The sequence below is a fragment of the Squalius cephalus genome, assembly GCF_949319135.1.
Source record: "Squalius cephalus genome assembly, chromosome: 15".
NCBI classification, from domain to species: Eukaryota; Metazoa; Chordata; class Actinopteri; order Cypriniformes; family Leuciscidae; genus Squalius; species Squalius cephalus.
Window position 1 is genome coordinate 7,163,934 of NC_137136.1, and position 13,372 is coordinate 7,177,305.

The 13,372-nt window shown below is 37.7% G+C and overlaps 1 protein-coding gene across 4 annotated transcripts in view; it reads left to right on the forward strand.

The window, feature by feature from the left end:
* oxr1a (oxidation resistance 1a) overlaps window positions 1-13,372 on the forward strand; it is a gene marked incomplete at its 5' end in the record, with an annotated part of 162,380 nt that overhangs the window by 111,810 nt on the left and 37,198 nt on the right. For all 4 annotated transcript variants that reach the window (XM_079893747.1, XM_079893746.1, XM_079893749.1 and 1 more), the window contains 2 exons: window positions 1,094-1,201; window positions 3,067-3,183. In XM_079893747.1, coding sequence (XP_079749873.1) covers window positions 1,094-1,201; window positions 3,067-3,183 — 225 coding nt within the window. The remainder of the gene's footprint in view (window positions 1-1,093; window positions 1,202-3,066; window positions 3,184-13,372) is intronic.

Below are 13,372 nucleotides of genomic sequence, written 5' to 3' on the forward strand. Positions count from 1 at the left end.
TCCTGATATATTGTAGCAAACAGACAGTCTCAGAACTATGTAGAATCATTTACATTAAGATATTATCAACAATGTAATGGTAATCTGACTGTCTTAAACTCAGATGTTTAGAGGACTGTAATCTGGATATATGGCGAGTGAGATATTTAGCATGCCAGTGCTCTGTAGAATTGATCATGCAGCGATAAGTTCCACACAATATGTGCAAAAGGGGAAGAATGTGTTCACACCATGCAACATTTCCCTTGCTGCTAGGGTTTTGTCCTCTCACTTTGTTTCAATGTCAAACAAACATTTTTTCTTTGTCTTTTTTGCTTGCTTTTCACTGACTTTGACCTCAATTTTTATTTATTTATTTGTATTTATTATTATTTATTATTATTTTACTGGATATTGGACTGCTGGCTAACATTCTATAGTAGTAATAGGTGTTTAGAATAAAGTTAATTATGAAAATTATCATTCAATAAATCTCTCACACCTAGTTGATGGTTGGTTGCATAATGTGGAGTAGCACAAACTGGATCAGAATCGGATCAAATTGGACTAGAAATGACTAACAGTTTTACACTACCCTTCAAAGGTTTGGGGTCAGTATGTTTTTTTGTTTGTTTGTTTTGAAGGAAAGAAATTAATACTTTAATTCAGCAAAGACGCATTTAAAGGATTAGTTCACTTTAAAAATGAAAATTATCCCATGATTTACTCACCCTCAAGCCATTAGGTGTAAATCAGACTTTCTTCTTTCAGACGAATACTATCGGAGTTATATTAAAAAATATCCTGGCATCCCAAGCTTTATAATGGCAGTGGATTTCAACCAACAGATTGAAGTGTTTATAACTGATAATAATAAATGCAGCAAATCAGCATATTAGAATGATTTCTGCAGGATCATGTGACACTAAAGACTGGAGTAATTTTACTGTATTCAAATAAATGCAGCCTTGGTGAGCATAAGAGACAATACCAACCCCAAACTTTTGAATGGTAGTGTAGGACATCCACCTTGAGTAGACCTAAAGGAGCCCTAAAAAGGAAGAAATATATATTTTTTCCTTGTTTTACGTGTTTTTGTACATTTGTTGTGCAGGTGGAGTCGCGGGACACTCTAAACAGCATTTCGCTGAAGTTTGACACCACTCCCAATGAACTTGTTCAGCTCAACAAACTCTTCTCCAGAAATGTGGTCCCCGGTCAGGTATGTATTTTCACGTTTAATATCCCCTTTCACTCGTAAATATGTAAATACCTGCTTTTCTGAAGTAAAATGGGTTTTTATTTTACTTTTAGGAATTGTTTTAAGTGTAATGCCTATAGTTAAAACCCAACTTTCAGCTTTTACTCATTGAATATCTTGTTTGCTCTGAAATGTCACGTTACAGAAGTCAAAAAAGGTTGTAAATGCCATTACGTATTGGCTATAAAGTCACAAAAATCGTACACTCTTAACTGAATTCATGGCGGGTTTCGTCTGCAGACACTCATTACAACGCTTCACTCCCTTACCATTAGATCTCTGCCAAGCGCTAGACAAAGAATCAATCTCTGTTTAATATAACGCAACAGCATATCAATTATTGGCCGAAATGACATTTAACCAGATAATATCTCTCAGATAGATGGAGTGATTAATGACTTCTCTCTTCCAGTCAGTGCATGAGCGGTTATGAAAGATCTCTTGCTAAACAGCTCTAGTATTGCTTCATCATCTCCTCACAAGCACATGTTAAGCAGAGCTGAAGTCCGGATGGTTGATATTCATGTGGCGCTGGGCACAGTAATGAGAGGGTAATAGATAGAGTCAGGCGCTGGAGATGGCGACCGCCGCCTGACACAGTACAGCTGGAGGGCTCTCAGCACGGATCACGTGACCAAACTCTGCGGTTCCTTCCATTAGCGTAATCCTCCCCAGTGTTTCGGACTGCTGAACAGCCCCTCCACTCTGACTCTACTGTCCCCAAACTAACTCGAGTGGAGTCCTGTTCGGTATAGAGATCTGAGGTGCACCTGGAGAGAGATCACTTAAAGAACGTAATAATATAAAACTTAATTATATTTTAAATAATTTATAATTATATTTATATTCTATAATTTATATATTAAATAAATATTGTTTTAATTTTATTTTATTTTTTTCAAGATGTACACTGTTTGTGATGTATGGAAGCTTGTTTCCGCCACAGAATAAAACAACTCGCAGTTGCGTGTTATAAAGTCACAATTGCGAGAAATAAACACGCAATTCTGACTTCATATCACACAATTGCGACTTTATATCTCTGACATCTTTTCTCAGAATTCTGAGATATTAACTTGCAATTGCAAGTTATAAAGTCCAATTCTAAGCAAAAAAAATGACTTTTTTCCTCAGAATTGCAAGTTACAATTATGACTTTATATCTCCCAATTGCGTGTTATAAAGTCAGAATTGCGAGATATAAACATGGAATTCTGAGGAAAAAAGTCAGAATTGCGAGTTTATTTCTTGCAATTGCAAGTATATATCTCAGACTTTATAACACGCAATTCCTACTATATATTATGTCATTCTGACTTTAGAACACATAATTGCGACTATATCACACAATTCTGACTTTATGACTCGCATTTGTGACTTTATATCACACAATTGTGAGAGAGAAAAAAGTCTGAATTGTGAGATAAAAGTCGCAATTACCTTTTTATTTTTTATTCTGTGGCGGAAACAAGCTTCCATAGTGATGCCATTAATGCATTTATTTAATATGACAGATTCAGAACAGATTTGTTCTTTTTCAGCTTCAAATTTTACAAACGTAGCAATATTTAGCATCCATCCATAAAATTATTCTGATGTAACCGTAATACATTTTAAAAAATAAAGTATAAAAATGCAAACGGTTTTATTTTCAGGTTAGTTGTACATTAGTCATTGTTATTGTCTTCTTATAAAACACTAGAGGTCTGTGATACAGTATGTCCTCATTTACATAAGTTGACCTGTATGTGAGTATTGATTGTTCGTCCATGCATGCAGTTGCTGGCTGGTGTTTATAAAGCGTTACGCTGCGGTTGTGTTTGCAGGTTCTGTATGTTCCTGATCCAGAGTACGCGTCCAGTGCGGGCAGCTCTCCCTCCTTCAGTCCCAGCAGCCCACTCTCTCCCACCTCCTCTGAAGCTGACCTGGAGAAAGTGACCACGGTATGTGACATTTCCCTCTTAACACCACACAAGCCTTATCATTTAACCTGTGCTGTTGAAGGACTCGCACACAATCAGAAATGCCCTGAGCATGGCATGCGTTCATACTGAAGGCTCTCTGGGAATTTTAGAACAATTTTCCAGAATTGAAGCTCTGTGTGCTTTTGTTATCTTAAGTTTCTGGTTTACAGGAATCATGTGAGAGGGCCCTAATGCCTCAGTGAAATCATGAGGTGACAGCACAAAATGCTGCTGTTCATTGTTAGTCAGGAAACATGCATTGTTTTTCTTGGGGTCATAGTCAGCATTTCTCTGATAGGAAGATAGGAAGAATGCCAGTCTTGCAGAAAAGCTCTCTATTAGGTAGTCGAGGTATCCATGTGTTTGTTGAGACGAACAGGAGCTGGAATTGTTGACTTTAGATAATTAACTCAATGTCAACAACATGTTCATCTTTAAAGCTGAATGTAATTGTTAAAATACTTCCTTGTATCCCAGTTTAATATGCAGACAACTAGAAGACATTCATAGGATGATTCCTTTAAAAATGTAAAGCTTGTGGCTCTCTGATGCTATCAAAACACACTTCCTGAAGAAGAAAATTTGAAGTTATTGTGTTTGCCATTCTGTTTGGTAATTACCTGGCAAACTGCATGCTTCAACTTTAATTATTGGCAAATATGCCAATGTCGATCTAATTTTAGTTACCAAAGGACAGATGGATACATAAAATATTTATACAACGCAAATAGATTTACTTCTGTAAATTTGCTTTTGACTAGGCTTTGAGATCTCACGGCTCAAGGCTGTGGTTTTTTACTGTCAGACGTGATATTTACGTGCACACCCTCTGTAATCAAATACCTGCAATGAACTGTGTTGACTTGCCCTCATTCTTAGAAGCACTTCATCTAAATCCCTGAGAAATAAGACATTCTGGTTTGATGAATAGAACTGGGTGATAGAGCTTATAAATTTTATGACTATGATACAAATATAAGGGATGAACAAAACACTAAACATGGTTAAAGTATTTAAAGACAAAATTATTTGGCAAGAAAAGGCAAACTACAGCCACAGGTTTTGTTTTACTGTGCAAAAAACATTGGTTGGTTCTCTCTTGTTTTTGCATGTGTTCATATTTCTTTTTATGACAGCCTTGCCAAAATTAAATCAGCAAAATTTGGCATGTTTCATTGCATTTTCACAAACAAAATAATTGACACCAAGGACAACTAAACAATATGCTTACAAAATCTTTAACAAATTGTGATTAATATTTGAATAAGAGTAAAGAAGTTAATTTTCCTATTAATTTTCCTCTTAGGATAATTTTCCTAAGAGTAAAGAAGTTAATTTTCCATCACTTTTAAGCCACTACTCTATGTAGTTGTAGTCAAAAGTTTACATATGACTTGCAGAATCTGCAAAATGCTAATTATTTTAATAAAATAAGAGGGATCATAAAAAATGCATGTTATTTGTTATTTAGTACTGTCCTGAATAAGATATTTCATATAAAAGATGTTTACATATACTCCACATGACAAAAAATAGCTGAATTTATAAAAATTACCGGGTTTAAAAGTTTACATACTCTTGATTCTTAAAGGCACACTATGCAGTTTCCGTTTTTCTCAAACAGCGACCCCTAGAGTCGCTGTGGAGTACTTGTATTTAATGTTACTGTCGTAAATACCACTCACGCAGAGCCGTCTCTGCACTCTTCCGACAGCGCTTTCTTCGCTTTCTTTGTCGACTCTGCCATGATTCACATCTGAAATGTGTGCTAGTGTCTTCCATAGAGGCTGCTTCATATGTTGTTGATGTACATGACGTCGTGCCGTAAAGCAAGTCGTGAATCTCGAGAGATTTGTCGGGGCACCACCTCTCAAACTTGCATTGCTGGTTTTGCCAGTGGCAAAAAAACATAGTGCTATTGACAATTCACAAAATGCTGTGATTCAATGAGATAAATATATGCAATGAAATATGTATATGTATCAGAGATGGGGACTCGAGTTTGAGACTCGGACTCGAGTGCGACTTAAGTCGCACACACAGTGACTTCAGACTTGACTTGAGACTCGTCCTCGAAAGACTTCAGACTCGACTCGGACTCGAGCTACAGGACTCGTGAACAATGTTTATTTTTAGGAAACGTCTGATGAGCTCGCTGTTATTCCCCTCCCTCCGTTACCTACAGTATAACCTGCCTACGTAACACGTGAAGTACTATGTATCTGCTGCGCGCGTCCACACATGAGAGGACAACAAACATGTCGACTGCACCGGCCGCTGGCTGCTGTGCCATTCATCGTAAGCTTTGGGTTTAAAAACTTCAACAGAGCTGCCAACTGTCACGCATTCACCGTGAGACTCACGCGATTGACACTTTTCACAATCTCACGCCACACATCCATTTTCTCACGCACAGAAAAATCGCGAAGCAAAGAGGACACGGAGACCGACAGACTAGACAGAGTAGGTTACTTACTCAGGTTGTTACTTAATTACTCAGCTCTCAAATTCTGTCAATTCTATTACGAAATTCAAACAATAAATACCGTTTTGGCGCTTGTAAATGTGACGTGACAGATCCCTAACGGCACGTGAACTGACCCTTTCTACTAGCTAATAGTAAATAAACACGAACACTGTTGAAAGATACAGTACAACTTACCGAAATGTATATTCCATCCTCATACATGATATCGATCAATCAGTGTTTTTCATCCGCGGAAAGGGGTCAATAAAACAGCAGGAGAACAATGCCACATAACATTTACCTCAGAAAAGCCATTTAATGAACATAATATGAGCGATAGCACGTTAGTTGGCTAGAACGTGACGTATTTTATTTTACTTTTACCAAAGTTGTTATTATAATAAAAAAAAAAAACGCATTATATTTAATTTGAGTTATTTTTAACCTTAAGTAATACTACCAGCTGATAGGGCTCTCTGTAGCTATGTTTACATCATTAGGTGAGTTTTTTTTTTCTTGAGAAAAATTAACACCGATATTGTGTACCTAATATTTATCCAAATATTAAATCAAATCACAAGAATTTAATTTAATTGAAATCGTGAAATTTGTGTCAAGCAATAATAACAAAACGTAGCTTACCAGAAATTGTACCATGTACACATTGTAACATGTTGCCACTAAACCTAATAAAATTCAGTTTTTGTCATGTTGCAATAGCCTGTTTAAACTGATTATATACCAAAATCAAAGTTGATAATGTATGATAATAAATAAAGGAGTCATAATAACATATTACATGCTTTGAATTTCTATATATGCAGTGTTCTAAGCAGCCTGAATGAGTCGCTGTACGTGATGCAACACTTATTATAACCACAAGAGACTTGAGACTTGACTTAGACTCTAGCTCAGAGACTTAAGACTTGACTTGGACTCTACCTCAAAGACTTGAGACTTGACTTGGACTCTACCTCAAAGACTTGAGACTTGACTTAGACTCTAGCTCAGAGACTTGAGATTTGACTTGAATTCTAGCTCAGAGACTTGTGAGCATCTCTGATATGTATGTATATATATACAGTGGTGAAAATAATTATTTGATCCCCTGCTGATTTTGTAAGTTTGCCCACTTACAAAGAAATTAAGGGTCTATCATTTTTATGGTAGGTTTATTTTAACGGATAGAGACAGAATATCAACCAAAAAACACATTATATAAAGTTTGTAAATTGATTAGCATTTAATTGAGTGAAATATGTGTTTGATCCCCAACCAACCAACAAGAATTCTGTGTCCCACAGATTGCTTATGTGTCCATGTGGAACACAGATTAGTCCTGTCACTTTAAGAAAGTACTCCTAATGTCAGTGGACACCTGTCCACAGAATCTGTATCTTCCATTCCAACTTCTCCACCACCATGGGAAATACCAAAGAGCTGTCAAACGTCAGGGACCAAATTGTATTCCTTCACAAGGCTGGAATGGGCTACAAAGACCATCAGCAAGAAGCTTGGTGAGAAGGAGACTTTTGTTGGTGTGATTATTCGGAAATGGAAGAAATACAAAATGAAAAATGAATCGCCCTTGGTCTATAGCTCCATGTAAGATCTCGATTCATGGGGTAAGGATGATCATGAGAAAGGTGAGGGATCCGCCCAGAACTACACGGGAGGAGCTTGTTTATGATCTCAAGGCGGTTGGGACCAAAATTGGGCTCTTTGGCATCAACTCAACTCGCCATGTTTGGAGGGAGAGAAATGGTGACTATGACCCCAAGAACACCATCCCTACAGTCAAGCACGGAGGTGGAAACATCATGCTTTTGGACTGTTTCTCTGGTATTCACTGTATTGAGGGGCCTATGGACGGGACCATGTACCATCAAATCTTGGACGAGAACCTCCATCCCTCAGCCAGAACACTGAAGATGGGTCGTGGATGGGTCTTCCAGCATGACAATGACCCAAAACTCACTGCCATGGCAACAAAGGAGCGGCTCAAGAAGAAGCACATTAAGGTCTTGGGTTGGCCTAGCCAGTCTCCAGACCTTAATTCTATTAAAAAATCTGTGGAAGGAGCTGAAACTTTGCCTTGGCTGACAGTATACAAATGGCTGAGGACAGAAATATGCTAATTCGGGACAGTCCGTCAGCGGTTGTGGGCGGAGCATGAGCAATATGATGTCATATTGCTCAGAAAATCCAAACGGCTTGATTATTGAGAGTGTTGAATAAAAAATAAAGGAGTGAATGGATTTTTTTCATTATATGGTGGTTGTGTTCACACACTGCAAAGACACATTTATATGCAAACACCATATAAAAGTGAATTTTGCATCCGATGACCCCTTTAAGGATTTTGAGAGTGTCTGTAAAGAGGAGTGGGATGTGTACAAACCTGGTGACCAACTACAAGAAACGTCTTACCTCTGCTTGCCAACAAAGGTTTCTCCACCAAGTACTAAGGCATGTTTTGCATGGGGATCAAATACTTATTTCAATTACTGAAGTGCAAATCAATTTATAACCTTTATATAATGTGTTTTTTCTGGATTTTTTGGTTGATATTCTGTCTCTGTCCATTAAAATAAGCCTAACAAAACCTGCGCAAACTTACAAAATAAACAGGGGATCAAATAATTATTTTCCCCACTGTATTTATACATGTGCTTTAATTTTTATATGGAAAATATATGGAATATTTATCGTCCAGTCCTATTACTGTATCATACCATCTCTGTGCTGTGAAGTAACTGTCAGAAGTGCCAACAGAAGTTTTGATGTTGAATGAACTTCTATTTTGCAGTAAAAGGCTTTACCTTTACCATCTTTAAAAGTGGCCGCTGTATACCTCACTGCCTCCTGGTCTCCATAGTGACAGCCTGAGATGCTCCTTTCCCTTTCGTTTTTCACACATATCTATTTAGACCGTTCCTCTGGGAAAATAAAAGCTGTGATCTGTCTAGCAGTCTGAGACGGGTACTGCACTGGGAATGAAATGACCTGTTCCAAAATCCAGTGAGCTGCCTACCTAGACACATTGTAGGCGTGCTTCTGACCTTGTTTTATCCAGAATTTAAGACTCTTTTCTCTTCAGGGAGAAGGTGATCCCAGAATGCATTTCAAGAAGCTCTGTAACAAAATTCATTCAAGAAGGCAAGCAATATTTTGTTAATGGGAGCCTATGCTTACAATTTATTTAATTTTGAAAAGTATTGAAAAAATTATTTAGTACAAGTAAAATGGACCATACTGTATGTGTGTTTGCTGTTTTTTATTATGCTTATTAGAGTATCACATTGTAGGCTTTGCGAGATGCTAATGTAATGAATCAAGTTTATGAATATAATGTTAGAATCACTAAACATACTTGTTAGGATGTTAGAATGTTAGGAATGCATTGAAATGTACAGTTATTTTATGTCTGATAATGGATAACTAACCTATCAATTAAATTATATACCAATATTATATACCATATTATTTCACCATAAAGAAATGAAATAAACATAAAAAGTAAAGGCATAACAACATTATTATACAGTGTACAAAATATAGTGCAGTATAAAAAATGTATATTTTGAGATTTGATTTACAGTACAAATAAATTGAATTCAGCGTTTGATTATGGCAAAGAAAATTTTGAGGTAAAAATAGTACATTTAATTTTGTAAAATTAAATATCCAATAATGACAGAAATATATCAAATACCAGCTGGTATTTGTACATTTTAAAAAATTTCTAATATGAGCTTATAGCAGGGTAGGCGATTAATTCCAGAAACATTTTTTGTTATGCTAATTAGCTATTACTAGCCGCTCCGAAAATTGCCTACCCTATCTTTAATATTTGTTCTTGTGTTGCTAACAAGCCTCAGTTCTCAAGGGGGCAAAAGATTTACAAATGTCAAATGGATTTGTTATTAATAATTAATCAGGTAGCTAACTATAAACATATTGACTTCAGCTAACTTGCTCAGAGCGATTGTCTTCAAATTGGTGCTTAGCCCTGAAAGAGAAAACTGACTGTAGAAGACAGTTTATGCTAATGTTCGCTAGAGCGCCCCTTGTGGCAATGCTGAAAATTGCAACACCTACTTGCATGTGAGTTAAATTGGGCAACAGTGCTCATTGTCCCCCTCAGCCAAAGAGCCTTTTCCTTGCACACTACAGAGTCCTCCAGAGACACAGCAGGGTCAGCCAGGTGCGGTTTGATTCAGTAGTGTAAAGAAAGCACTTCAGTAAAGCAAACAGCTCTTTTCCCAGGCAGTAGCAATCTTTTCATTACAAAGCCATTATTGCAGTGCTACAGACTGAACTTGTATTAATTAATAAAGCGGATTCCCTGGCATGTTTGTGTGTAATTAAAAGCAGTAGTGAATGCTGACCACAGGGTGCAGTTTATTTGCTTGGGGAAGTAGATGGATTATCTCACCTCTACTGCTGCTGTAATGTGTCCTTAATCAATAGTTATATTAGCTAGTAAAAAATACCAGGGTAGTACATGGTAGTTTGAGGAATATGTGAATACTAAATATATTTCTATTTTAATTATTTTAATTAATATATGTAAATACTAGGGGTGGAACGGTACATGTATTCATATTGAACCGAAACGGTACAGGCGTCACGGTTCGGTGCATAAATTTACACGGAGAATACACGGTATAAAAATAAATAAAACTCGCGTGCAAATTAATTAATGTAATGCGAAACTACTGTTAGATACGCGGGTTCTTTAGGGACACCTAATCTGTAGCCCCGCCTTAGCTCTTAAGCGCGATGTTAAGATTGCAATGCTGGAATATGTTGTGTGTGTGTGTGTGAGAGAGAGAGAGAGAGAGGCACGGGCGCGATCGAACAGTGGAAACATAAAAACATACTCCGTCATTTTGTTTATACAGGACATCATTCAAAATGCAAAGTGTTTAAGTTACTGTTAATTAAAATTTTTACAGAACATTTTACAGAATTTTTAACAAACATACAGTATCTCAAGGTCTTTTTGTCTTTTTATTAATTTAATTAATAAACTAATTATATAAAACTATTGTCAGTGCACTACAAATAAACTGGTTCTATGCCTTTACTTTATTAATAAAAAAAATAAAAGTAATTTATTTTCCTTTGGTGGTACAGCCTGAGACATGCACAAGCCTTCTACATTTTTGTTCTGCTTTTCCCTCCATACCGAACTCGTACCGAACCGTGATGTCTGAACTGAGGTATGAACCGAACCGTGACTTCTGTGTACCGTTCCACCCCTAGTAAATACTGTGGTCACATTTGTTTATTTATTTATGTATTTATTTATTTATATTAATTACCTAGTTCTGGCATGAAACTCTATATGGCGCAAGCTGTATTGATCATTTGATAGCAATCACATCATTATCCACATGGCGCTGCTGATTGGTTGCTGTTCCACCAGCGGCCAATGAGCTACTGCTCAACATTCAAATACTGGTAGTGTTGCTGTTAGCAGTTTGCAGCACCAGAAACCCTCCACCTTCCCCAGCTCCACCTGTATAGATCTGCTATGGGGGGTTAATTCATGGATGTTACATGTGCAGCAGCAGCATGTCTGTGAATGTATTGGCACTTGCTCTGAAGCAACAGCAGCGGCGTAGCAGATCTATTTCGCCAAGACCAAATACATCAACATTGCCATATTCATTACCATGCCAATCTCTATTACATGCTAATCTCTCAAAGAGTTGTCATGACAGAATTACTTTCATTTAAAAAAAAAAATCATTTATTCTAATTTAAATTAAGCAACATTGTTGTTTTATTACAAATTACAAATTATTATTATTAATGCACTGCACTATGGAGCGTATCGCCCAACACTACTGTGTACCGATAATCAAAAGTCTGACTAAACAAGCAGCGCTGACTCCGTCTATTAAATCTGGTGACTTTGATTTGAGGCTTCTGAGGAGTTTTTGTCTCGTATCATCCTTATCTCACCCTCCCTTCCTGCTGTATGCTAAATTTAGTCTTTGTCACAAGAAAACGAGTGAGAGAGAGTGTGTGTGTGTGTGTGTGTGTGTGTGTGTGTGTGTGTGTGTGTGTGTGTGTGTGTGTGTGTGTGTGTGTGTGTGTGTGTGTGTGCGTGTGTGTGTGTTTGTGTGTGTGTGTGAGAGAGAAATGGCCAGTGTGTGTGTGTGAGAGATGGCCAGTGTTAATTACAAGTGGCTGCTGGTGTTGGCTGACACTTGGTAAGGTGACTTTGTCTCAGTGTTACTGGTCTGATTTTATGCCCAGAAACTCTTGTGATGCTTTGCTTCAGTCAATAACAGCATGAAACTCTACAGATCAACAGAGGTTACAAAGTTATGTTAAGTTAGCACTGCACGTTATCTTGGAGTTACAGGAAAACTTTATCATTAGAAACTCTTATTTTACCTTTGTGACATCATGTATACAATTCAAAACTCTGGAATCAGTGTGTGTGTGTGTATATATATATATATATATATACACTCACCTAAAGGATTATTAGGAACACCTGTTCAATTTCTCATTAATGCAATTATCTTATCAACCAATCACATGGCAGTTGCTTCAATGCATTTAGGGGTGTGGTCCTGGTCAAGACAATCTCCTGAACTCCAAACTGAATGTCAAAATGGGAAAGAAAGGTGATTTAAGCAATTTTGAGCGTGGCATGGTTGTTGGTGCCAGACGGGACGGTCTGAGTTTTTCACAATCTGCTTAGTTACTGGGATTTTCACGCACAACCATTTCTAGGGTTTACAAGAATGGTGTGAAAAGGGAAAAACAACCAGTATGCGGCAGTCCTGTGGGCGAAAATGCCTTGTTGATGCTAGAGGTCAGAGGAGAATGGGCCGACTGATTCAAGCTGATAGAAGAGCAACTTTGACTGAAATAACCACTCGTTACAACCGAGGTATGCAGCAAAGCATTTGTGAAGCCACAACACGCACAACCTTGAGGCGGATGGGCTACAACAGCAGAAGACCCCACCGGGTACCACTCATCTCCACTACAAATAGGAAAAAGAGGCTACAATTTGCACAAGCTCACCAAAATTGGACAGTTGAAGACTGGAAAAATGTTGCCTGGTCTGATGAGGGATCAGTCTGATCAGGGGGACCTTGCATGCGCTGCAGGATTTTAATCCATGACGGCGTAGTGTGTTACTAATGGATTTCTTTGAGACTGTGGTCCCAGCTCTCTTCAGGTCATTGACCAGGTCCTGTCGTGTAGTTCTGGGCTGATCCCTCACCTTCCTCATGATCATTGATGCCCCACGAGGTGAGATCTTGCATGGTGCCCCAGACCGAGGGAGATTGACCGTCATCTTGAACTTCTTCTATTTTCTAATAATTGCGCCAACAGTTGTTGCCTTCTCACCAAGCTGCTTGCCTATTTTCCTGTAGCCCATCCCAGCCTTGTGCAGGTCTACAATTTTATCCCTGATGTCCTTACACAGCTCTCTGGTCTTGGCCATTGTGGAGAGGTTGGAGTGGAGTCTGTTTGATTGAGTGTGTGGACAGGTCTTTTATACAGGTAACGAGTTCAAACAGATGCAGTTAATACAGGTAATTAGTGGAGAACAGGAGGGCTTCTTAAAGAAATACTAACAGGTCTGTGAAAGCCGGAATTCTTACTGTTTTTTTAGGTGATCAAAAACTTATGTCACGCAATAAAATGCAAATGAATTATTAA